This window comes from Delphinus delphis, chromosome 15 (assembly GCF_949987515.2).
Source record: "Delphinus delphis chromosome 15, mDelDel1.2, whole genome shotgun sequence".
Classification (NCBI taxonomy): Eukaryota; Metazoa; Chordata; class Mammalia; order Artiodactyla; family Delphinidae; genus Delphinus; species Delphinus delphis.
The window spans coordinates 1,659,558-1,684,818 of NC_082697.1; the positions used below are offsets into that span (position 1 = coordinate 1,659,558).

Sequence of the window (25,261 nt, forward strand, 5' to 3'; positions counted from 1 at the left end):
GCCTGTAGCTTAGGAAAAGATTTCCTGGGACACAGGTGGCTGAACCATTGAAGAAAAGATCAGTAAACTGGATTTGAGAATTAAAGGAAAACTATTGCTAGCTGACAGACAGTGTTAAGAAAATGGAAGGCAGGCTGCGAAGTGAGATGAGCTTGTGTCCGGAATACAGCTCAGTAGTCAGAAGACAGCTCTGTTCAGAAGGGGCAGACGTTTGGAATAGACGCAAGAGAAGTTACAGAAATGGCCAGCAAGCACATGAAGAGTCATCAGAGGAATGCAAGTTAAGCCCCCGTGGGATACGTCCACTGCTTCCACCTACACCGACGCAGGTAGAGCGAGAACGACCGACCGTACCTCCTGTGGGTGGATGTGGAGATCGTGGAGCCCTGTGGGGTGAGTGCCAACGGGGACAGCCAGGCAGGCGGAGACAGCTTGGCAGGTGCTTGAAAAATGCGGCTTGTGCGCATGGTATCCAGCACCCCCTCCAAGAGAAGTGAGACGTGTATCCTCCTGGGGCTCGCTGGTAGCGTTGGCAGCAGCCCTGTTTGTAACAGCCCACGCTGGAAGTGACCTAAGTGTCCACCAGGTGGTGAGCGGTGCACGCGGTCTGTCCACATAGTGGGACACGACTTAGGATACAAAGGAATGGAGTATGCCACGTGCCATGATACGGAGGGATCTCAGAGTCGTCCACCAAGTGCGAGAAGCCAGGCACAGGACCGGCTATGATCCGGTTCCATTTATGTGAAATTCTAGCAAAAGCTGTGCTGTGAAACAGTGGTTGCCTGGTCAGGGGTGATGGCTGTGTGCTGCCCAGAGGCTTTCTAAGTTGATGGAAATGTTTCAAACCTTGATTATGACAGTGGGTGCACAACTGTATGCCTTTGTCCAAGCTCACCAGGTTGTACACTTTAAATGGGTATATTTTGTTCTTTGTACACTGTGTTTCAGTACCGCTATACAAGAAAAGTTCATGGTGCCTCCTTTTCTTCCTGCCTTGGTGTTGCATGATGTCCCGGGGGAAAGAAGGGTAGTTGGAACTGGAGTTACAATCTGTGTTCTCGTGTATTTGTGTAGGATACCAGTGTCTGCCCTCTCCTAAAACCAGGGTGCAACAGAGCAAGAAGTCGGGACTGCTGGTCAGGGGCTTCTTTGAAACGGGCTTAATTGCCCTCTGGGTCTGATACTGGTTACTTAGTCTCGCTTTCCTTAATTTTAAAATAGAGAGCTAGAGCACCAGGAAGCCATTTGCCTGAGCTAAGGGGCTGCTTATTAGCTGTGCCTGTGAGGAGTTACTTTCCCCCTGGAGCCCCCGGGGGCAGTGCTGTGTCAGGCACCGACGGGACCACCCACACAGCTTCCATTTTGCTTCTATTGAAGTGGAAGCATCCGTCTAGTCCTCATTGGAGGAAGCTGAGTGTCCGTTGGGGTTGGTCTTCCTCTGGGCCTGCCTGTCCCAGAAGTGGCCATTGTAAGGTATAGCTTACCTCCTCTGTACTTGCAGACCAACAAGATAACATTTGGTCTCCAAACACATACCCATCATAGAACATTCGATAAACACAGAAAAGTATGGGAAAGGAATGGTTAATAATCTGTATTTCTGTCACCAAGAGGTCATAATTATCTCTGACACGTTGTTTCCTGATTTCCAGAATTTCCCAGGTCCTTAACTGTTCTCTGGTAAACATGATTTTAGTGGCTGTGCACCTGAGTTAACGTTCATTCACTCTTCAGTGCTAGCCTAGTGCCAGCCGTGTGCCACGCCTGTCGTGTGTGACGGGGGCCCTGCCGAAAGGGGAAGCTGTGCTGGGGTGGGCGTGAGCACGAGTGGTGTGAGCAGCGGAGGGTGGCCTGGTGGGTTCCTCACCTGCCTGTCTGGGGGGCTCTCGGCACCTGACACACCAGGTGTGTCTTCACGTGTGTGTCTCCTCGCAGCCTTGGCTGCATCTGGGATCATCTCCGTGTGTCGTAAGGCGAGTGAACCTCGCAGCGTTTCTGGAGGTGCCTCTTTTTTCGCTGCCTCCCGTCTCTGCACGGGTGGCCGTGGGCCGGGTGGGGCGTCTGGCCTCCGCTCCGTGCTCGCTGTGTCCTGTGCTCTGGGTCCCAGGCCTGGAGGCGGACTTTTCCCAAGAAGCCTGGGAACGGTCTTTAAAGGAAAATGGCTCTGTAAACACCAAGGGCTGGGGCCAGGTCGTGTGTCCTGTCACTGTTGTGTGCTCTGTGAGGGAAGGGAGCTCCTGTCGGTGTTTCCAACATAGCAGGTTCCCCCCCATAAATTCTTTGAGATTATATTTGTATCTCTTCTCTTGCACGGAGCATCTTGAATCCTGATCGTATACACATATTTATCACTTGGCTTATTCTACCATATACTTAGAGGTAGTTTCAAGATTGTAAGAGTAAGACTGGAGTAAAGTTTAAGGCTTCTTTGCGGTTCTTTGTGTGCTCAAGACTCCGTTGAAATTCTTTTTTGTGTGTGTTATGCTACCAATTTGATACATGGTTTAGATTTTTAAAAATTTAATTAATTCATTTTTACGTATTTTTGGCTGCACTGGGTCTTTGTTGCTGCGTGCAGGCTTTCTCTAGTTGCGACGAGCAGAGGCTACTCTTCGTTGCGGTGCATGGGCTTCTTGTTGCGGTGGCTTCCCTTGTTGCGGAGCACGGCCTCTAGGCACGAGGACTCAGTAGTTGTGGCTCGAGGGCTCTAGAGCACAGGCTCAGTAGTTGTGGCGCATGAGCTTAGTTGCTCCACGGCATGTGAGATCTTCCCGGACCAGGGCTCGAACCCGTGTGCCCTGCATTGGCAGGTGGATTCTTAACCACTGAGCCACCAGGGAAGTCCCCATGGTTTAGTTTTTTTTGTTTGTTTGTTTTGTTTGACTTTGTTTTCAATTTTACCTCCTATTGTTTTGTTTGTTGTAATTTTGTATCTTGAATGTGTGAAACATTTTCATGGTAGGAAGGCTGAACTCTGTAGAAGCACTTTCATCTCTAGTTCTGCCTCTCTTCTTCCCCTAGAGGGATAATTTAAAAAATTTTAATTTTCATTAGTTTGTGGGCCATCTTTTCAAGTATGTCTTTTTGTAAAAATAAGTGTGTGCACACAGATGTATTCTTTTCCCCCCTTTTTCTTACACCAAAGGTGGCGTATACGTTGACTTGAACCTTGATTTTTTTCTGACAGTACAACCTGGAGATCATTTTCTGGTGGCATTTTATTTTAATTGAAAAACTAAGTTTTATATCTAGTACACTCTGAGAAGAAATTACTTTTAGTAGTGACACCTTCCTGCATAGTTCACGCACTAAAACTTTTGTAAACGTAGTTTTGGAAGGGAATGGGTTCAGAAAGGACATTAGACCTTCCCCTGCATGGTCAAAAGCAGCCATAGGCATAAGACACCTGTGCCGGGGAGGGTCGGGCTGCCGGCGGAGGCTGGTCCTGCTCGCGGAGGTGAAGCTGTGTGGTTCCCGGCCAGTCTGCTGTGTGCTTGGAACGGGGCCTCAGCTTCCCGGGGTGATGCAGAAGCCAGGTCCGTGGTGTCTGAGGGCCGAGGGGCTCATCTTTAAATACTCGTCAGCACACATAAAATCTTTTGAGGGAGGGTATGCTTTCCATACAACAAAATGGACCCATTTTGAGCGCAACAGGTTGAGTTTTGAGAAGTGGGTGCCCTGTCTGCCCACCGTCATGACCGAGATGCAGGTCGCTCGTTCATCCCTAGCACACCCTGGGCCCAAGCAAATGTTCTTTTTGCTTTTCTGTCACTGCCGTTTGGTTTTTGCCTTTCTAAAATCCCATTTGTACGGGATCGTACGTCACGTGCTTTCTGGTGTCCGGCGCTCTTCCCTCTGTGCATGCTTTGAGTTCATCCCCGTGGCTGTGTGTGTCCGTGACGCTTTGTTCGTGCCGAGCAGCGTCGCACGTTTGGACACACTGTACGTTAATTCATTCACCAGTGGGTGGGCAGTGGGTCGCTTCCTGGTTTTGGCTGTGGTGACTGATGCTTCTTTGAACGTTACTGCCCGGGCTTCGTGTGGACGTATGTGTGGACATCCTTTCCTCTTGGGTGAATATCAGGGGTGGAACTGCTGCCTGTGTGGAAAGTGTATGTTCATTCTCGTCAGAAGCCACCCCCCACTGCTTTCCTGAGGGGTCGGCCTGCAGTGCACGAGAGTCCCTGTGGCTGCACGTCGAGCCGGCACTGGGCGTGGGAAGGCTGTTTCACGTGAACCGTTCTTGTGGGTGTGCAGTGGTATCTCATTGTGTTTATTTTTTAAAGTCTGTTTTATTGAGGCACAGTTTTCATACAGTAAAATTTACCCTTTTCAGGGTATAGTTTTGTGAGGTTTAGCAAGCCTAAATCATGTAGCCATCACCACAGTCAAGAGACAGAACCGTTCCAGAGCCTGGAAGAGTTTCCCCTTGCCCCTTGCCTTGGTAGTGAGCCCCTCCCCCACCCTCCCTCCCCTGGCAACCAGCGATCCGCCGTGTCTCTGTGATTGTGCCTCTTCTAGAATTTTATGCAAATGAAATTATACACGAGTAGTCTTTTCTGTCTGGCTTCTTTCACTTAGCAGAGCGCTTCTGAAATTCTCCAAGTTGTTGCCTGCATCGGCACATGCCTTTTTGTTGTACGGTAGTATTCCACGCTGTGGATATACACTGCACTTTATTCATCTGGTTACCAGTTGGTGGGTATTTGGGTTGTTTCCAGCTTTTGACTATTAAGAGTAGTGCTTCTAGGAAGCTGTATAACTGAAACTAACACAATGTTGTAAATCAACTATAGTTAAATTAAAAAAAAAAGAATATTGCTTCTGTAAGCTTTGCCTGTAAGTCTTTGTATGGACGTAAGTTTTAATTCCTCCTGGGCAGCTACACAGGCGTGGGATTGTTGGGTGTGGTAGGTGAGTGGTGAGTGTTTAACTTTTTAATCTGCCAAGATGTTTTCCAGAGTGGCTGTACTATTTTACATTCGCACCAGCAGTGTGTGATGGTTGTTTCAAATCCCTGCCGTTAATATGGTCAGTATTTTAAATCTTCGCCGATTTCGTGGGTGTGTAATGCTGTCTCGTGATGGTTTTAATTTGCGTTTCCCTAATGACTAACGTTGTTGAGCATCTTTGCACGTGCTTATTTTTCATTTGCGGATCTTTCCTGAAGTGTCTACTCAGATTGTTCGCCTGTGTTTTTTTGGTGGTGTTCGTTTTGTTATTATTGGTTTGGTAAGAGTTTTAAAAACATAGATACAAGCCCTTTATCAGATAGAATTGTTTTACAGATGCTTTTGCTTCGTCTGTGTTTGCCTTTTCATTTATCTAACAATATATTGCAAAGAGCAAGTGTTCAATTTGAATGAAGTCCAGCTTATCAGTTTCTTTCAGGGTTCACATTATGTCTTATCAAAGACATTGGTGCCTGGCCCAGAGCACAAGGATTCTCTCCCGTGTATTCTTACAGGGTTTCTATGGTTTTAGCTTTTACTCAATCCAAGTCAAGTTCATTTTGGGATGGTTGTAAGGTAGGGGGTTGAGATTAATTTTTTTCCGCATAGAATATCTAGTTGTACCAGCCCTATTTGATGAAAAGATCTTCCTCTCTCTGTTGAATCATCCTGCCGCTTTTACTGAGAATCAGTTGACCGTGTGTGTGGTCTTTACTTATGGATGGTACTCTGTCGCCTTTATTTACCTACGCAGTACAGCAGTGCCTGATTGTTGTAGCTCAGTCATAGTAAGTCAGTCTTGGACTCGGGTGGCATGAGTCCTCTGACTGCCCTTCTTTTTCAGAAATGTTTGGGGGTACTTGGGTCTTTTGCGTTTCCATGTAAGTTTTAGAATCAGCTTGTCAGTTTCCACAAAAAAGTCTTCTGATATCTTGCCTGGGATTGTATCGAATCTGTAAACCAGATTTATGGTAATTGACATCTTAACAACATTGGTGGGACTTCCCTGGCGGTCCAATGGTTAAGGCTTCACCTTCCAATGCAGGGGGTGTGGGTTCAATCCCTGGTTGGGGAGCTAAGGTCCCACATGCCTCATGTCCAAAAAAACCAGAAAAACGTAAAACAGAAGCAATGTTGTCACAAATTAAATAAAGACTTTAAAAAATGGTGCACATCAAAAAAAAATCTTAAAAACAAAACCAAAAACATTGGCTTCTGATCTATGAACATGGTATACCTCTCCGTTTATTTAGGTCTTTCAGTATTTCTCTCAGAATTATTTTATAGTTTTCAGTGTTTATGTCTTTAACATGTTTTGTTAAACAAACATATCTTTAAGTATTCATATTTTTATGCTATATAAATGGTACTTTAAAAAAATGCAACTTGGACTTCCCTGGTGGCGCAGTGGTTGAGAGTCTGCCTGCCGATGCGGGGGACACGGGTTCGTGCCCCGGTCCGGGAAGGTCCCACATGCCGCGGAGAGGCTGGGCCCGTGAGCCATGGCCGCTGAGCCTGCGCGTCCAGAGCCTGTGCTCTGCAACGGGAGAGGCTGCGGCAGTGAGAGGCCCGCGTACTGCCAAAAAAAAAATTGCAATTTCCCATTATTTGTTGCTGGTATTTAGAAATACAGTCACTTTTTAAGTATTGGCCTCACATCCTGTGGCTGTGTCTAACTCATGTGTTAGTCCTGGTAGCAGTTTTGTGGATCCTTAAGATTTTCTACAAAGGCACCAACCGTATTGTCTGCAGCAAAGAGAGGCTTCCTTCTTCCTTTCTGTTCTGCATACCTTTATTTTTCTTCTCACTGTATTGCACCAGCTGAGACCTCTAGTATAATGTTGAATAGAAGCAATGGGAAGGGACATTTTTGCCTTGTTTCTGATTTGGGGTGAATTGTACTCAGACTTTTTTTCAGTAAATGTATGATACTAGCTGTAGGATTTTCATAGATGTCCTTTACTGGGTTGAGGAATTCCCTGCTATCCCTAGTTTGGTGAGAATTTTTGAATGGATGTTTAATTTGTCCAATGCCTTTCTTCATGTATTGAGATGCTCTTGTGGATTTTCTTTTTTAGTCTGTTAATAAGGTGTTAACGTGGATTTGATTTTGAGTGTTAAAATCATGGCGCACTCCTAGGATAAACCCCACTTGGCCGTGAAGTAGTACCATTTCATGTACTGTTATAGTTGATTTGCTGAAATTTTTCTGTGAGTTTGTGAGGGCTCTTGGTGTTGTCTTCTTGCAGTTATCGCTGTCTGGCTTTGGTTCGTGAGTGATGCTGGTCACAGCAGTTTACCTGCCTACACGCAGAGCTCCTGTCTGTTTACGTCCCTGACAGCACTTGGTGTTGTCAGCGTTTTCAATTCTTCAGACCTCGTGCGTGTGGGATGCTGTTGCACTGTTGTTTCAGTTTTCATCTCCTTCTCCTTCATGTCGAGGAAGTTGGCAGCATTGCGTGCTTACTGCTGTTGGTGGGTATCCTTCTGTGAAGTGTCTGTTTATGTCCTTTTGCCCAGTTTTCTTTTGAATTTTCTTGTGAATTTGTAAGAATTCTGTTTATATTCTGCTTACGATTCCTTTATAGGTCATGTGTGTGGTCGGTGTGTTCTTTCAGTTTGTGGCTGGTCTTTTCACTTTCTTTATGGTATCTTCTGATGAATACGAGTTCTTGATTTTAATGGAGTGGACTCTGTCTTTTTCTTTATGGTAAATACCTTTTTCAGTCATGTTTAAGAAACACTTTCTAAACCCAAGGTCATATGAATGGTCTCCTGTATTTTCTTCTAAAATTTTAGTGTTTGCTTCCACTTTTATGTCTTTAATCCTCCTGGAATCAGACTTGCATATGGTGTGTTAGAGTTCCGTTTTCACTTTTCTTCCATTTGGATAAACAGTCGTCCTGGCACTATTTACTTGAATGACCTTCCTTGTCCCACTAATCTGCATGTCCCTTCTGTAATATTTCAAGTCTTATGTTATGTAGGGGTCTGTTTCTGGGCTGTCGGTAGTTTTCTCTTGGTTTATTTGTCTTTTCATCAGTACCATCATGTCCATAAATAGTGTAGCTTCATGCTGACTCTTGGTGTCTACTGGGGCTGGTATCCCACTAGGTTCTTCCTGAGAATTGTCTATGCTAGTCTTGGTTTGTTTTTTTTTTCTTTTTTTTGTAGTTTCGGTATTTTGATCTTGCTTATAAATTTTTGCATCAACTCTTTGAGGCCCAGGTTATTTTGATCAGAATTTTATCGATCTGTGTGGGTCAATTTGGGAAGGATTGCCATCCACAATATAGTGCTTAGTGTATTCATGAATGTGGCATATCACTCTGCTTAGATCTTCTATAACATCTTTCAGTCAAGTCTTACATATTTTTTCCCGTATAGGTCTTACATGTATTTTGTTAGATTCATTCCAGGACACTCTTAAGTTTATTCCTGTTATTGTAAATAGTAGTTTTTTAAAGTTGCATTTTCTGATTCTTTGTTGATGAAATGTTGAATTGTAGTTGAATTTTGGACACGGATTTTAAATCTAGCGATGCTATCAAGCACTTTCATTTAAAAATGTATGTGCAGGGGCTTCCCTGGTGGCGCAGTGGTTGAGAGTCCGCCTGCCGATGCAGGGGACCACGGGTTCGTGCCCCGGTCCGGGAGGATCCCACATGCTGCGGAGCGGCTGGGCCCGTGAGCCATGGCCGCTGAGCCTGTGCGTCCGGAGCCTGTGCTCCGCAACGGGAGAGGCCACAACAGTGAGAGGCCTGCGTACCGCCAAAAAAAAGAAAAGAAAAGTATGTGCAGATTTTTGGGGGGGGTGTTATATGTAGAGAATCCTATTGTATGCAGTTAGTGACAGTTTTGTGTCATTCCAGTGCTCATGTTCCCACCTCTCGACCTGTCTGTCTGTCCTCTGGTTTGCGGGGCTTGCTGGGATCTCTGGTATGGTGTTGGGTGGAAGCGGTGCTGACTGGCACCCTTGAATTGTTCCTGGAATCCGGGGAAACGCTTCTAATGATTCACCGTTGGGGACGGGCGTTTGTAGGTTTATTTCATCCCGTTGAGGAGGTTCCTTGCCGTTCCTCATTTTCTAAAGTTGTTTGCTTTTCTTGGCGGAGGATGTTAATTTTTTAGTCCAGGGGACTTTGAGTTTGTCAAATGCCTGTTGTGCTACTGTGGGATTCCTTCAGTTACTTAAAACCCAGCAGTGTTGCTGGTCAGCTCCTGCCCATCCTGGTCCTCTGGCTTCTCCTGCCACCCCGTGCTCCCTGGAGAGCACTGAAGCCAGCAGGTGGGGGCCATGACCCGCTGCCTGGGCCTGCGTCCCTCCTGTCTGGTGGCCGAGGGGTCTTGCATCTCAGTCCTCGGGTCCCCTTGGCTCTCTCCTCAGCGTGTCCCTCAGGTGGTTTTTGCCTGCCTTGCTGGGATGTGGGGGGCTCTCCCCTGCCCCTCCTCACAGCCAGCCCCCACTCTTCCTTCTCGGGTCGTTTTGGTGTTGCTTCCTTCGGGAAACCAGGCCTCTCAGATTAGAGCACCTCCTGGTTGCACAGAGTGCCGGCCACCTCCCCCTTGTGGCATTGGCCGCGGCACTGATTGATCTCATTGATTGGTTGTAGGGCTGATGGGAGGCGGTGGGCCTCTGGCTGGTGCCTGCCTTCCCCGCCGTGTAGGAAGCCCCAGCCCGGTGTGTGTTTCCGGTTCTGGTCGGGCTCCGCACAGCCCAGCACGTAGGAGGTCCTCAGTGAGCGCTGGCGGGCTGGCCGGCTGGCTTAGGAGATGAATGAATGTAGTTCAGAGTCCCTTGTTTCACCCCTTCTTCTCCTCCGGTGTTCTCAACAAGGGAGGTGGCCAGGTAGCTGAAGTTGGCCGTAAGCGCTGTGGCGTGCGTCTGTCTGCCGCCTGACCGTAGTTCCCTGGAAACTGTGCACGGGGTTCACACCCTGTTCAAAGTGTGTTGACAACAAGTAGACCCACACTTGGAGTTTAGTTAGCTGCCGCAAACCAGGTCTCGCGCGGGCCCTCGGCCTGGACACCGGAGCCCGGCCCTGCAGCGGGCAGGCTCTGTCTGGGGCAGTGGGCCATGCTTCCCACCTTCGGCTCTCAGGTCAGCCCTGCTCTGGCCTCTGGCTAAAGGCCGATTTACTAAACAGTTGAACCCCTGAAAGGGTAGGGGTGTTGTATCAATCTGGACAGACCTGTGGAGTTTGGGTAAGAGAAGCTGGTACTCACCTGTCTGTGGAATCAGAGCTCGCTGAGTCACATGCCATGGCGGGGAACTCCGATAGGGAGGGTTCTTCTCTCTTTGCTTACTGATCCTGAGAAAGGCCCGGGACGTTCCTCCAGAGCGTCCTGTGTGCTCTCAACCTGTCCCGTTTCCGGAGCTGCTCTTGACACGCGCACAGCTTTGCGGGGGAGGCGGGTGCTTCAGGCCCCTGCCTGCTGGCTGCATCCCTGAGGTCGGGAGGAGCATCTGCTCGTCCTTCTTTTGTTTACACACGTTCTTACTCTAGAAAGAACTTCAGATGAATGATAAGAATAATAGAAGATAAAGTTAAGAGAAGGTCAGGGGAGAGGGAAGGTTAAGGAAAGATAGGATGGCACGGGTTGAGGGAGGAGGGCTCACCTGGGGCTCTGTCAGCTGCCGTGCGAGGTGGTGGTGGAGGGCACCGATTGGCTTCTGCCAGTCAAAGCAAAGGGAGCAAAGTAGTGTTTGAATGGAGGTCACGATCCGCCGATGAGAGAACACCATAAAATGTTGCCTGGGTACAAGTTCTCCGTTAGCGTGGAATATTTAGAACTTCGGACGTAGGCACACGGTGAAACACGCTCAGGCTTCTGCCAGGAGTGCAGGGATGCTCGAGGCAGGCTCACCCAGGCCCGCGGGACGCTGGCTGTCCTCACGGGGGCGCCGTCCTGGCAGCTGGTGCGCAGGCTCTGGGCCACCGGCTCTGGTGCTGGGAGGGTGGGGTTTGGATGCCCCAAAACCTCATCCTTGGCCACTTTGGCTGTGGGTCCAGGGCCCCCAGAGGAGGAACTCGGGGAAGCCTCTGAAGCCCGTGGATTTCAGGGATTTTGAAAATGTGAGGAACTGGGAACCCACTGTTGGCTGCTTTAAGTGAGGACGTAAGAGACGGCAGAGGTGGGATCCGGGCGGGAGGCGTCCTCCACAGAGGCGTTCCACCGAAAGGCGCTCAGAGAGACCTGCAGGTCATACAGCCGTTCCCTGTTTGCTGCACGTGTACAAGCAGGGGTGAGGGCATTTGGCCAGGTGCGCTAAGCTAGGCAGATGCACGGACACCACGGCAGGGGTGAGGCCCGTGTCCGTGGTGAGGTTGGAGGAGAGAGAGCTTCCCTCGGTCGCGCTGTGCTGTCACGGGCGCCAGACGCGTCCTTTTGGGGGCACGTTGTTTTCCCTCTACCACCCAGAAGAGGCGTGGGATGACAAGGCGCTTGGAGCCCCGGAGCCCTGCACTCGTGAGGCCCCGCCAGCCCCAGACACACAAGGCAGCATGGAGTGTCCGAGACGGGTGGGGCGGCATGTGGGCCACAGAGCAGCGCTGGCAGCTGAGCCACGCAGGGGGCACCCTTGGTGGTGGGCCTTGGGGAAGAGGGAGGTGGAGGTGGCCCCAAGGGCCCCAAGGGTTGAGGGGACCTCGGGGCCTGTGGCGCCCCGAAAGCCTGTCACCCCAGCGCTTCCTGGTGCTCTTTCTTCTTGTGGTTTCATTTAAGTGACAAAGTGACCCTAGAGCTAATTTAAAGAACTTTGGACACGTGTCTTCTCCTGAGAGGTCAGTGCCCTTAGGTCTATCTTCTTTTTTGTTCTTTTTTGGCCGCACTGCGTGGCATGCAGGGTCTTAGTTCCCCAACCAGGGATCAGATCTGTGCCCCCTGCAGTGGAAGTGTGGAGTCTTAACCACTGGACCGCCAGGGGAGTTCCCCCTTAGGTGTATCTTGACCGTCGTTTTTCATTTCTCAAGTGCATAACTGAGCATGCCCACGTGACTTTTACACGAGCCAGTCACGTGTTGTTCTGCCGTTGTCTTAGTCACATCGCACGTCAAGGGCACGTGTCCCCACCAGTGCGTGGGTGGACTGCCTGTGGACACCATATGGGTACAGCAGAGTCGTGGCCACTTGGCCCCTGAAGGCGGGTGTCCCCAAACAGCAAGCCCGGGTCAGGGGACATGCGTCACGATGTTGACGCTGCCAGAAAGATCCTCGCAGGGGCGTGTGTGCCCTGTGCCCACCCTGTGCCGGGGCGGAGGGCAGAGATGACCCTGAGCCGCGTCTGCAGCGGGGTGAAGGTCGTCACCTGAAACCTGCCCCTCCTCGCTCATTAGTGAGGTTGAGCGTCTGCTGTTTGGCCCTTTGTGTTGCTTTTGGAAATTGCGAGATAGGCGTTTTCATGGTCAATTTTTAAAGTAGATAAGACAGTTGTGGTTACTGGCAACTTAGTCAAGTTTTAGGGCAAAATTTTGTGTTCAGAAATTATGCTCTAAGCCAGGTCCCTTAGAGAATTCCAGCCTGTACGGACATGCTTGACATGGGAAAGACCCCCTCCGTCCCCGACCCCCTACCTGCCACCCTGCCTTCGTTCTCATTCTCCAGCCTGCCCCGCGGGACAGTTCTGTGGGGTGTGTGCCCGTGTGCACACAGTAGCGAGGTTCTTAAACGCAGTGTCCGAGGAGCGCCAGAGGACGCCTTGCCTCACTTAAAACCGTTGCTCAGTTTCATCAAGACAGTGAAAGTCACCGTGTGAAGTGAAGAGAAGTTAAAAGTAACGTGCGGGGGCCTGAGCCTCTGGAGCGCGACCCCTGCACGCTCCAAAGGTGTTTGTGTGGGGGACGCTTTGTGTCCCCCCTCCCCTGGGGCCCCAGCCTGCGGCCCGCTCACTGGCCCTCCTGGCGCCGCTGCGTGCGCCGTCCCTGACGGTCTGGCCGGCTCCACACGCAGTTCACCTTGACGTGGCCGTGCCCCACAGAGCGCTGTTCTCCCCCCTGTCCAGCTCCCAGGTCAGTCCCTGGCCGCTGTAGGTCATCTGGTTTCTGCCCCTGGTCTTACTGGGCCATCCGTGCCTGGAGGCCGGGGCGTGTGCAGGGGGGCTGTGTTTGCCGGGTGCCCCAGGCAGATAGCAGGGTTCCTGCTACCGCGGGCTGGGACCTGAGCTCCTGTGGAAGTAGGGTTATAGGGATGCCCCTGTTTACCTTGCCCTCCCCCTTCCCTCCCTCAGCCAAGCTCACGTCACCTCTGGTTGCATCTCTACATAGCGAAGCATTTCCCGCCTCCAGTTTTCATTTTGAGAAATTTAAAACTTACAGAAAAGACTAATACAGTGAATACCTGCGTACTCTCCCTCTAGAGTCACCTGTTCCTGACGGTTTTATCAAAGCGATTTAAGCTGTCGCTGACACGGGGGTGAGCGGCTGTGCCTCTGGTGTGTATCGTTGGAGCCATTAGGTAAAGCATGTGACACGCAGCCACCGTGGGGAAGGATGTCTGCGGGTGGCTGTCGGCAGCTTCAGGTTATGGTCTGTAAGAGGGGTCCACTTGCCGTCTTACAGCGGGCGCTGCCTTAACAAGCAAAACCCACACACAAGTTGTGTGTTACATGTAAACACATACATCAGCCATTTCTTAATCTTATCAACGTATGTTAGTCATTTAGCGTTAATGTGTACTTAAGGAGAATTTAAGGAAGTAACGTTTGAGGGGTGTATTGCGGCCTGGAGCAGCCCTGGTGGGACAAGGGCCGGAACACCCCGTGGGGCTGGCATTGTGAACCCCTGTGGTTCTGTGCCCTGTCAGTCGCACTGAGCTTCCACTTAGCAGGTGCGGGAGGCCAGGGTGCTGGGTCCAGCCCTTCAGGGAGACCCAGCTGCAGGAGCAGGGTGCACGGAACCCTAGACCGTGGGGGGGAGGGGTCTGTGATGAGTGGGGGTTAGGAGGCAGCTGGGAGAGCGGAAGGTTCCAGGCAGAGGCCCTGTGTGCGAGCACGTGTGTGGTGGGGTCTGTGGCTGAATCTGGGTCAGTTCTGTACCATCTCGATTCCTGTAGCCTTCTAATCCATCTTTGGAACAGGAGGTGTTAGGCCTCCGACCGTGTATGTCTTCATCGATTTTTGGTTGCTCCAGGACCTTTGCGTTTCTACATGAATTGAGACTCGGCTTGCCTGTTTCCACGCACGAGGCTGCTGGGGTTTCGATGGCTCGCGTTGCGTCTGCAGGTTAGTTTGGGGAGCGCTGACACCTTGATGATTCTGAGTTTCCCGACCCATGAACAAGGTGTGGTTAGCCTCTTCACCTGATTTCCCTTGGCAGGGTCTCGTAGTCTTGAATGTACGGATTAAAAGTGCACGATTTTACGACACGTGAGGTGTGCAGGGAGCTGCAGACGCTGGACCTTGAATTGGGTCAGAAGCTTGTCTTCAGCTGAATATTCAGGAATGCAGGAATGTCAGTGCTCTTAGCACTTTGGGCTGCTCCAGCGGCTTTGGCTTCCAGCCTTCAGTTGCCCCCTGCAATGATGACAAAGAACACATCTGGCTTAGTGGAAAACCGGTTTTAGAAGCAATACGCCCTTGTGCGCCTACTGTTACAGCACAGATGCCCCTTGAAGAAGTAAGACCAGCCTTCGAGGGGGACAGAGCGCCAGGGTTGGTTCGACTTCTTCACACACCCGAGCTCATGTCATACTTGCAGGTGGGTCCTGCACCACTTCAGGGCCAAGAGTGAGAATTCTCGGGAATGATGGTGAGAATCCTGGGGCGTCCTGGGTGAGGCAGGTGGAGTGTCCCCGAAGTGTGGTGAGGTCGAGGCACTGCCCAGCTGCTCTTGAAGGACCGAAACCCTGGGGCTGGGGGGCTGGGGCCGGGTCCCACTCGTGAGCTGGCCACGAACCGGGCTCCCTCGTGGGCGGCACCAGGGCAGCACACAGGTTGGTGCGGTTGCCGTGCTCTGCCCTCCATGCCTAAGGCTTGTGAAGTTGAGGCCAGGATGCGGGAGCCCCGTGGGCACTCGTCTTAACCCCTCCCGCCCCCTCCCCCCCACGCTGGCCTTCCTGGAGTCACAGCTCTGCAGGTTTAAGCACTTTCTTTTAGGTGGTGTAAAAGGCAAACAGCCACAGGAGCAAAAGGAACAGTTAGGCCGTAATTTAAGTCAGCTTCCCCAGCGTCCGTGTCGGCGTCTTGCTGACTCTGCTTCCATTGGAGTAGTTGGGGGACCCCGTCCCATGGGGACCTGCTGGAGGGGCAGGCACCCTGGGCAGGGCTGAGGGAGGTGGTATGGCAGGAGGCCCACCGTCACGCTGGCCAGTGGCTGTTCTCCTGGACTGTTGGGTCTCAGGGATGCTCCATGAGGCCCAGGCTCCTCTCTCCGCTGCTGCGGCCTGGGGTCTGGACGGGACGGTCCTGGGAGCCCTCCCCCCAGCTCCCCTGTACGGTTAGGAAACGTGTCACGGCTCTCAGGAGTGAGCTCTCCAGCTGTGGGACACCACGCCACGCGCGGGTTCCTGTGCTCCCATCCGATTCTGGCTTCTTCGGGGCTCACGTCGGGGGTTGGGGGCAGTTCCGTTTTGCACATCTTGGTTGTGGAGGATCTGCCTTTCTCGTAGCGCACTCTCTGCGCCGTCCAGCAGGTGACGGTGCTGGGGACCCTTGTCGGGGTGGGAGGGGGGGCAGGGAGGGGTCTGCTCCGTCTGACCCGGCCGCTGTTCCCTGCTTGTGCCAGCGCAGCTGGGAGCGCCCCCCCTTGCCCCCCTGAGCCCAGGTTGAAGGACGAGCGTGTGTGACGGACGAGCGTGTGTGACGGGGGTGAGGTCGAGGCCGGAGCCCCCGAAGGTTGTGCTGAAGAACATTTCCCCAGAAGCGATGTCTTGCAGGTGGACGTTCCCATGCGGGGCAGAAAATGCCTGTTTAATTTGTAGTGTAGCTCTGGCTGACCTACATCTTGGTTAAAAATACAGTGAAAAATGTTGGCACGAAAGGGGTCAGAAAAACCGTAACATTGGGTAAGAACACTCGAGTTGATGTTGAACTCTGGTGACTGAGGGAGGCTGGGATTCATTCAGTCCTTAAGGGTTGCTGGTTGTGCTTGGGCTGCGGTGGGGGGCGCGGCCCCACCCCTGCGGAGCTCGCTCTGCTCTGTGGCCGCGTCGGCGCCCGGCCTCCCAAACAGGCGGGGTCGCGCCTGTCTCATGTATGAGCACGCGGAGGCTCGGCCACAGCCACGCAGCGTGGCCTTAACGCGGCTGATGTGGGTTTGTGCTGCGCGTTGTAATTGAAGAACCTGAGCTCCCACGGTAACAAAAAATAGAAAATGCCTGTCTTCATCAATAAAGAAATCGTAAATACATTCTGGATGAAATACCATGTAACCACTGAAAATTACGGTTCTGAAAAGAAATTACCAAGCCAGATATCAACAAAATTACCCCAATTTTCTTTATGGTTATCAAAACACATATGTTATACATGTGCACGTAGGACAGAGAGTGGAAGGAAATACACAGTCTAGTAGCCAAAGGAGATGGGGTTTCTGGAGATTTCTGTCTTCCTTGTACATCTCCATGTTTCTCAGGTTTTCCCTCATGAACACTTACCTCTATACTAAGAAAGATGTTAAAATTATTTAAAAACGAAACCCTGAATGGCTTTCTGGCTGCTTGAACTCGTCGTGTCGTTCTTGTTGCTCGTGCACGTTGGCCTGTTTTGTTTCCAGAGCGTCCTGAGTGGAGGGGTGAGGGGTGCAGGGAGGGGGACCTGGGCAGGGTCTGTGGCCCCCGGCCTCCCCTGAGGGCTTTCTGAAATGGAAGGCTGTGTTCAGTGTGACAAGTTTGACCTCCTCCCTGACGTAAGGCTGGGATGAACATGGCCCATGCATACAGCCCTCCTCTGGGTCGCTGTTCAAGCCAGACTGCCTGGGTGTGTGTGCTGGGGCCTTGGGGGCTCCTGGGGGCAGCGCCGTGCTGTGCGGGCCCGCGTCGGGGCTCCTGGGAAGTCGCTTCCCTGCCGGCCTCGGTGGCCCGGTCCGTAAGGCCATTCCCTGAGTCGCTCCCAGAGCTGGCCTTGCGCCCGCGGAGGGGTGACGACAGGCGGCCTCCCGGCGTGGGTTGGGGCCGGGTGGGGCCCCGGGTGGTGTGCGTTCCAGGCCACCCATGCTGCCTGCTGCGAATGTGGGGGATTGCTCTTCCATGACCTTTTATCCAAGTCATTTAAGTTACATTTTGAGACAGAGTTGTGTTTCTTTGCCTCTGAATGGATACTGCATAGTTACCTGTTTGAGTTTACGAGATCCAGAGCGGTGATAGTGCCGTTGCTGCGGCGTGTTTGAGGCCAGCGCTGCTGTTTGGATTCCCCCCGGCGTCGCGTGCATGTCTGACTCCGCTTTTGTCAGAACCAGTGACTGTGCACGCGGTACCCAGGGAGGCTGACAGGTGTCCTGGGCGCAGCGCCTGCCACGCCTGCCCGCGGAGCCGCTGGCCAGACCAGCCCCGTGGCCCTCATGCCCAGGGGCTGTTGCTTTCCCGTGTCTGTAACCACTGGAGACTTTTCAGTGCTGCAGAGAGGTGTCGTCACTTCCAGGGTCCCACGGTCACTTCTTGGGGGACTTCTGCTTCCATCGCCAGCTTGCTCTCTCAGAGGCTCATCACACATCCCTAGTGTCCATTTTCCTAGACTTTGGTGTCCAAAAGACCACCATCACTTCATAGCCATATTAATCCCGTTGCTTTTCATGAGTATTATTTAAACATTCCTTTATATTTCTGCAGACATCATTTTTCAAGCAAACGAGCATTCGATAATCAAAGTGTAGGCGTCAGCTGCCCCATTAGCGAGTTTGAAATTGGGGTGTCCAGCCGTGGGAGCTGCAGGGGCCTGCTCGGCTGCCCTGCCCCCTAGGATCCCTGCGAGGGAGGAGCAGGGGTCTCTGGACGGGCGTCTGAGTGGGCCGGTGAGTGAATGGCTGGGTGTTCACCGAGAGCCCTCTTTTGGGGGCCCCAGCACAGGCGTGGGCCAGGGTGGGCAGCTGTGCAACACCCGCCACAGTGGCCCAGCCCTGACTTCTTTGGCCCCTTGAGCCTCGCCCTGGCCCACCACACCTGTCCCGGGTGTGGTGCACACTTCTTAGGGCACGGACATAGTCAGTTCTGGCTGTCGGCCTGCCAGGCCTTTCTCTCCTCAGTGCTTTAACGAGTTTCCAGGTTTCAGAAGAGTGAGTTATTTGCAGCAGCTGTTGTTTTTTTTTTTTTTTAGCATGGCTTATTTTATTTTTTTAGTTTTAGTTTTTTAATTTTTATTTTATATTGGAGTATAGTTGATTTACAATGTTGTGTTAGTTTCAGGTGTACAGCAGGGTGATTCAGTTATACATAGACATATATTCATTCTTTTTCAGATTGTTTTCCCATATAGGTCACCATAGAACATGGAGTAGAGTTCCCTGTGCTATCCAGTAGTCCTTATTGATTATCTATTTTATATATAGAAGCGTGTATATGTTAATCCTAACCTCCTAAATTATCCCCCCCAACCTTTCCCTTTTGGTAACAATAAGTTTGTTTTGTAAGTCTGTGCGTCTGTTTGTTTTGTAAATAAGTTCATTTGTATCATTTTTTTAGATTCCACATATAAGTGATATCATATGATATTTGTTTTTCTCTGACTGACTTCACTTAGTATGATTATCTCCAGGTCCATCCATGTTGCTGCAAATGGCATTATTTCATTCTTTTTTATGGCTGAGTAATATTCCGTTGTATATATGTACCACATCTTATTTATCCATTCATCTGTCCATGGACACTTAGGTGGTTTCCATGTCCTGGATATTGTGAATAGTGCTGCTGTGAATGTAGGGATGTGTGTATCTTTTTGAAGTATGGTTTTCTCAGGGTACACACCGAGTAGTGGGGTTGCTGGATCGTATGGTAGCTCTATTTTTAGTTTTTTAAGGAACCTCCATACTGTTCTCCATAGTGGCTGTATCAGTTTACATTCCCACCAGCAGTGCAGGAGGGTTCCCTTTTCTCCACACCCTCTCCAGAATTTATTGTTTGTCGACTTTCTGCTGATGGCCATTCTAACCGGTGTGAGGTGACACCTCATTGTAGTTTTGATTTGCATTTCTTTAATAATTAGTGATGTTGAGCATCTTTTCATGTACCTCTTGGCCATCTGTGTATGTCTTCTTTGGAGAAATGTCTGTTTAGGTCTTCTGCCCATTTTTTGACTGGGTTGTTCGTTTTTTTGATATTGAGCAGCATGAGCTGTTTGTATATTTCGGAGATTAATCCCGTGTCAGTCGCATTGCTTGCAAATATTTTCTCCCGTACTGTGGGTTGCCTTTTTGTTTTGTTTATGGTTTCCTTTGCTGCAGCATGGCGTATTTTAAAAGGGATGTTTTGGAGGGAAGGTCTCATGATGGGCATACACGTGGTTCTTTTGGATCAAGAGTAGCAGATGTGACCCCAGGGAGAGGCCTCTTATTTCCTGATGTCACGATGGGTGTCGAAGGAGCCGGGACCCAGCAGCTTCAGAGACTTCTCAGACTTGTGAGTTGGATCGAACTCCTGTTTGGTTCAGCAGGGGAAAGCCTGATGTCACTTGTGAAGCTGGCAGGAGGTTCTCGGACCTGATTTTCAGCTGCCTCATGGGAGGACGCAGGGGCTGCCCAGGCAGCAGGCTCCTTGGTCGACACCCCCTTGCCCGGCTGTGTTGCTCTTCAGTGGGGTGCCTCGTGCAGGGCCCTGTGCTGAGGCCTTGCTTTGGGAAGAGTACGGTGTTTATGGCGTTTTTAGGTCTCCCCTTGCAGCTCCATCACTAATCCGTCATGGGAAATCAAGTGTGAAAGTTGTGTTGCTGTTTCTAGTGGAATCTAGGATATAATTGGTTGCCGGTTTTTGAAGCTGGAATTAACGCCAAACCTGCCCGCTAGGGTTGGGCTTCCAGTGACGTAGCTGAAGCACCGTGAAGTGCGAGCGGTCCTCCGTGTCTTTGTGTCTCTGTGGTGGGCGCCTCAGGTCGTCGTGGGCACAGAACTGCCCTCCCCGCAAGAGTGGTCCTGTTCTGGAAAGAGTGTCAGGGCCTCACAGGACTGCAGGCAGGGAGCCCTGGGCATGTGGGCTGTGGGGCGCAGCCTCCCAGGGCCCAGCCCAGCCCGTGGGGACGGGGACGGGGGTGGGGGTGTGGACACCTGCTCCAGGGCAGGGCTCGGGTCTGAGGCTCCAGCCACGACCTCCCGCCAGACACCTGCTGCCTTGTGAACTTGGCCACGCCGGGCAGCCCGTGTTGAGAGCACACGAGGCCCTCGGCTTCCGGGCCTCCTGACCTGCAGGCCAGCGCAGGGGCAGACGGCGGCGTGAGCAGCTCGGCTGCCTGGCCCACTGTTGCTGTTTGAATCCAGGAAAAAACTCCTTTTACGTTTTTGTAGTGCTGCGGACCCTCTTTCTCGCAGGTGTGTATAGAGTTCTGCGACTGTGTTTGACAGCTTCTCCTTTTGCCTCCTCTGAGCTGCCGGGCTCCCCCATGGAGTCCGGCCCTGGGGCGTGTTTCCCGATGCCAGCTCTCCTTCCCCAGGTATGGTCCTCGTGCGGAGCGAGAACGGGCAGCTGTTAATGATTCCTCAGCAGGCCCTGGCCCAGATGCAGGCCCAGGCCCACGCCCAGGCCCAGCCTCAGACCGCCATGGCGCCCCGCCCGGCCACGCCCACAAGTGCCCCTCCCGTGCAGATCTCCACCGTGCAGGTGAGTGCGAGCCAGCGCTGGGCCTGGCGGGGGGTGGGGTGGGGGGCGGGGTGGGGCGGGGCAGGGGGTGTGGCATGGCCCACATGCGGCGGGAGGAGCTTGGGGTCTGCCGCCTGGACCCCGCCTGGGCCCTCCCCTTCTCTCCTGTGATGCCACCTTCCCGGGCCTCAGTTTCCTCCTGTGCAACGTGGAGATCCCGCCGGTGCTGCTCTTGTAGGGCTGTCACGGGGACCAGTTAGGACAGTGGAACAGAGGGAATGCTGAGCAAGTGTCAGCCGTCACTACCAGGGAGGCGTGGAAGAACTTTACAGGATTATGTTAAACAGTACTCCCCTCTCCCCCGCAGACATTGAAGCCTTTAGGGGTTACTGCCTGCCCTGACCCCTGAGGCTGTGGCCCCCTGGGGTTGTGGAGGGAGGATGGGTTGGATGCTTGAAGCCCAGTGCCTGGGACTCGCCCCTCCCCCCAGGGTTCTGCCTCTCAGTCTCCATTTGGGTCCATGCCCGCACATCACCTCCCTACTCCCTACTCTGTCTCTGATGCCTTTCTGTCTCGTGCTGCCGTTCTGCTGTTCTGAGCCAGTTGGCTGGTTAGAGACTAACATGGAGACGAAGAAGATCTGGAAAACTCTATTCTCCTTTGATTTCAGCCGCGTTCCTCTGGAGTTGAGACCCCTGTGCTGTAGACTGGGGACTCACAAAGGGCCCTCCCCTGACTGAAAATCCAGAGCAGCCCAGAGCAGTGTTCAGGGTCTGTCGAGGTCTGTCCAGTAAGACGCAGATGTGGGATATTTCACTTCATGTACCCTAACTATGTAGGACAGTTCACTGTAAGTGTCTCGTTTACTTCCTTTTCTGCAGCACAGTGACCAGTTTTTAGGCCCAGGGAACACATGCCTCTTACTGTAGTGCCTTTGTTACTTTTTTGGCGCTTGTGGCCAAGAATACAAGAAATCCACACAAGTATTGATTTCCCAGGTTATATGCGTTCCTTAAAGACCAGGTTGGAGACTTTATTAAGGAGTGTATTACAGTTATACGATGGAGGTTCCGATCATACACTTTTACTTGTTAAGGAAAGTTTAGACGTAGGGTGGCTTCCCTGAGGCTGGTGATCGACCTGGGGGCCCTTGAGCGCGCTGGCTCTGTACTGAAGGATGGAGTGTTGGGCGCGCCAGGTGCTGGGAACTACTTTCACTTGTCTCTCCTCCTAGGCGACTCCTCCTTGTTTTTCAGGCACCTGGGACCCCCATTATTGCACGGCAGGTGACCCCAACGACCATAATCAAGCAAGTGTCTCAGGCCCAGACGACGGTACAGCCCAGCACCGCGCTGCAGCGCTCTCCCGGGGTTCAGGTGAGGCTGGGGCTCCGTGGTGCCCAGGACGCAGGGGTCAGGCCTCGCGAGTTTGGGTGCTGGATGCTAAGTTTTGGAGTTTGGGGAACACAGCGTAGATCAGTTGCTTTTCTTTAAAGTCGCATAGAGTTTAACACCAGCAACATTCTTAAAAGCTTCCCACTGTGCCGGAAGTTCAATTGAAAACGTTGCCTTAGTAACTGCATCTGTGAAGCAGAGAAGATCTACAGCGCGCGGGGTGGGGGGGGTAGAGAGAGAGAGAGAGAGAGAGAGAGAGTGTGTGTGTGTGTGCGTGTGCGCGCGCGTGTGTTGCTCGCGAACTGTTCCTGCACCGAGGAGGATGTGTCCTCACTGTGTATGTGCGTTTATGCGTGCGATTCTCACAACACCCCTCCCTGATGGGCGCGGACACGTGCGGTGTGAGAGGCTCCAGACCCCTGTCCCGGTGTGGCCTCGGCCCGGCCTCCCTGCAGCCGCACCTCGTCCAGTGCTCTCTCCACTCACCCTGGTCTTGTCCTCCTTTGCCTTTTGGCGTCTGCAGCCCTGACATTGCTTTTCAGAACAGCTGAAGGAGCAGTTGGGTCCCAAGTAACTGAACTCAGTGGTCTCCCGCAACAGGAGCTGCCCAGGCAACGGCGCTTCCTGAGACGGGGTCTTCTGGCCCGAGTTCAGTCTGATTGGCGCATCTGAACTTCAGTTATAGTGAAAGGAACCTTTTCTGAGAAGGTAGTGAAGCTCATGGTCAGCTTTTGCATGAGATTTAGTAGAAAATAAGTTTATCAACATAGGTTCCCACAATCTCAGAACCATCCAGGTGAAACGTGTATTCATCTGACCAGTAGAAGCAAGTGTGAGGAATAAAGTTTGATGTAAAGGAAAACTCCCAAGAATGGAAGTGCCCTGGCTGTTTCTGGGTGTCCCGAAGCAGCTCTGCTCTTCCCCTTTTGCTGCCCAAAGGTGGCTGTTGGTCAGTTCTTTTACGTTTCTCCTCTGACGTTTTTTATTTGCCATTTTGTAGTTACAAAAGTAATACATGCTTAACGTTACAAGTAAAATACCCAGATAATAAAGGAAGAGCCCATCATCTCTTTCAACTCCTCCCGTGAAACCAGTGTCCACAGCCTGGGGGTGCAGACAGCTGCCCGCCCACCCCCTGCCGTAGCGGCCGTGCCGTCTGAGTCCCTTGCCCGGCCTGGGGCCTGGTTGCTTAGAAGAGCCGCAGGCGAGTCATGCTTGGGGTTACACTGCCCCCTATCTTCCGAAGTCGTAAGAGAGTAACGTTTAAAAAGTTGGAGAAGGCTCCATTTTTTAAATTGGAAAAGTGCTAATTAAAAAAAAACAGTAAATATTTGCATCCTGATTGGTCACGCAGACTAGAAGTCTCGGGAATTTGACCGAGCACAGTTGTTGTTTGATGTCTAGCTGTTTGTTGGCTTAAATATATTCGTTTAGCAAAGCAGCCCCTCCCTCCCAACACCAACTACATCGAGTCCCCGCCTGCTCTGAACACCCCCTTTCCAGGATGTTTCTGGATGTGACTCGCTTTGGGGGAGCAAAGAAAGGTTGGTCCGGCAGCGGTGGGGGAGCCCGGGACCCCGACGAGTCCTGGTGCCGCCCCCCGCATGGGGGGCGGCCTGCCCGTGTGCATGTGACGTCCTGGCTTCCTTGTCACCAGCTGCCTGCACAAGCCAGGTGACGGGCTTTTCAGTTGGTTTCTCTGTCTGTTCTTTTCAGTTCTGAGACGGGATCTGGTTTGGTTATTAAAAGATCATTTGTTTTGGTCACCATGTGACTTCTAGGATCGACTTCTTGACAACCAGGTTCTTCCCGGCCATTGGCTTCGTTTCTGTCAGTTTTTGCTGCAAAATACTGCTTCCTCGGTGCTCAGGAAGGTGGCCCTCGGGGACATGGTCTGCCGCGGGGCTGGTGTGGTCCCTTGAGGCCGCATGTCCCATGGGGTCCCGCCTGCTACAGGGAGTCTCACGAAGGCCGTCTCCCCGCAGCCTCTATCTACCTTGTGTTTTGGCTTCTCGTAGCCTCAGCTTGTTCTGGGTGGCGCTGCCCAGACACCCTCACTTGGGACGGCGACAGCTGTTCAGACGGGGACACCTCAGCGAACGGTCCCGGGGGCCACCACCACCTCCACAGCCGCCACGGTGAGTGCCGCCTCTCGGCTGCGATTTGGGGCCGTATGTGTGGTTCGTGCTGCCTCAGAGCGCCAGCCGGCCCAGGGGAGCCACTGCCGCAGACGTGGGGATGCGTTGGGGTCTCCACGGCTCCATATGAGTGGGTCTGAGGGCAGTGGTCTCTGCAGGGCCGCAGGAAGGGTCCACCACCCTACACGAGGCTTTTGGGCTGTGGGGGACGTCTGTGGGATGGAGCCGGACCAGGTGTGTTCAGAGGGGTGACACGGGGACCAGGCTGCACAGCGGTTGCGGCCTGTAGAGCGGCAGCGTTGCCCCCTTAACACTTATCTCCAGCAGTTGTCCTGCACACGTGTGAATCTTTAAACCAGTGGGATCGTGCTTCATTTATGACTTACGTTGTTCACGTTTCTTTGCTGAGTATTTTTCATCATCTTTAGTATCTGTGCCATAATTCAGTTTCTTCTCTTGTGCACTTAGGTAGGGATCAGTTTTTCTTTATGGTAAGCAGTATCAAGGTGAATGTCTTATAGGTCATCTTTTTTACATTTATTGGTTATTAGTTACATTTCTAAAAGTAGAATTGCTGGGCTGAGTGAGCTGTAAACTTGGGTCTGGACCTTCAGAGCACATGTCCTGGTTTATACTCCCATCATCAGGCCGTGAGAGTTACTGCATTTTCCTCAAAGAAGTTTAAGAAAAGAAATACACATTTCTTTTTTTTTTTTAAATAAATTTATTTATTTATTTTTGGTTGCGTTGGGGCTTCGTTGCTGCGCACGGGCTCTCTCTAGTTGCGTCGAGCGGGGGCTACTCTTCGTTGCGGTGCGTGGGCTTCTTACTGTGGTGGCTTCTCTTGTCGCGGAGCACGGGCTCCAGGCACGCGGGCTTCAGTAGCTGCAGCACGTGGGCTCGGTAGTTGTGGCTCGCAGACTCTAGAGCACAGGCTCAGTAGTTGTGGCGCACGGGGCTTCGTTGCTCTGTGGCATGTGGGGTCTTCCCGGCCCTGGGCTCGGCTCGAACCCGTGTCCCCTGCGTTGGCAGGTGGATTCTTAACCACTGCGCCACCGGG

At 52.1% G+C, this 25,261-nt stretch overlaps 1 protein-coding gene across 1 annotated transcript in view; it reads left to right on the top strand.

The window, feature by feature from the left end:
* The window catches only part of TAF4 (TATA-box binding protein associated factor 4), a 71,536-nt gene that overhangs the window by 20,388 nt on the left and 25,887 nt on the right, over window positions 1-25,261 (top strand). Inside the window, exons 2-4 of the mRNA XM_060033316.1 lie at window positions 20,524-20,690; window positions 21,926-22,045; window positions 24,082-24,201. Of these exons, the coding sequence (XP_059889299.1) occupies window positions 20,524-20,690; window positions 21,926-22,045; window positions 24,082-24,201 (407 nt within the window). The remainder of the gene's footprint in view (window positions 1-20,523; window positions 20,691-21,925; window positions 22,046-24,081; window positions 24,202-25,261) is intronic.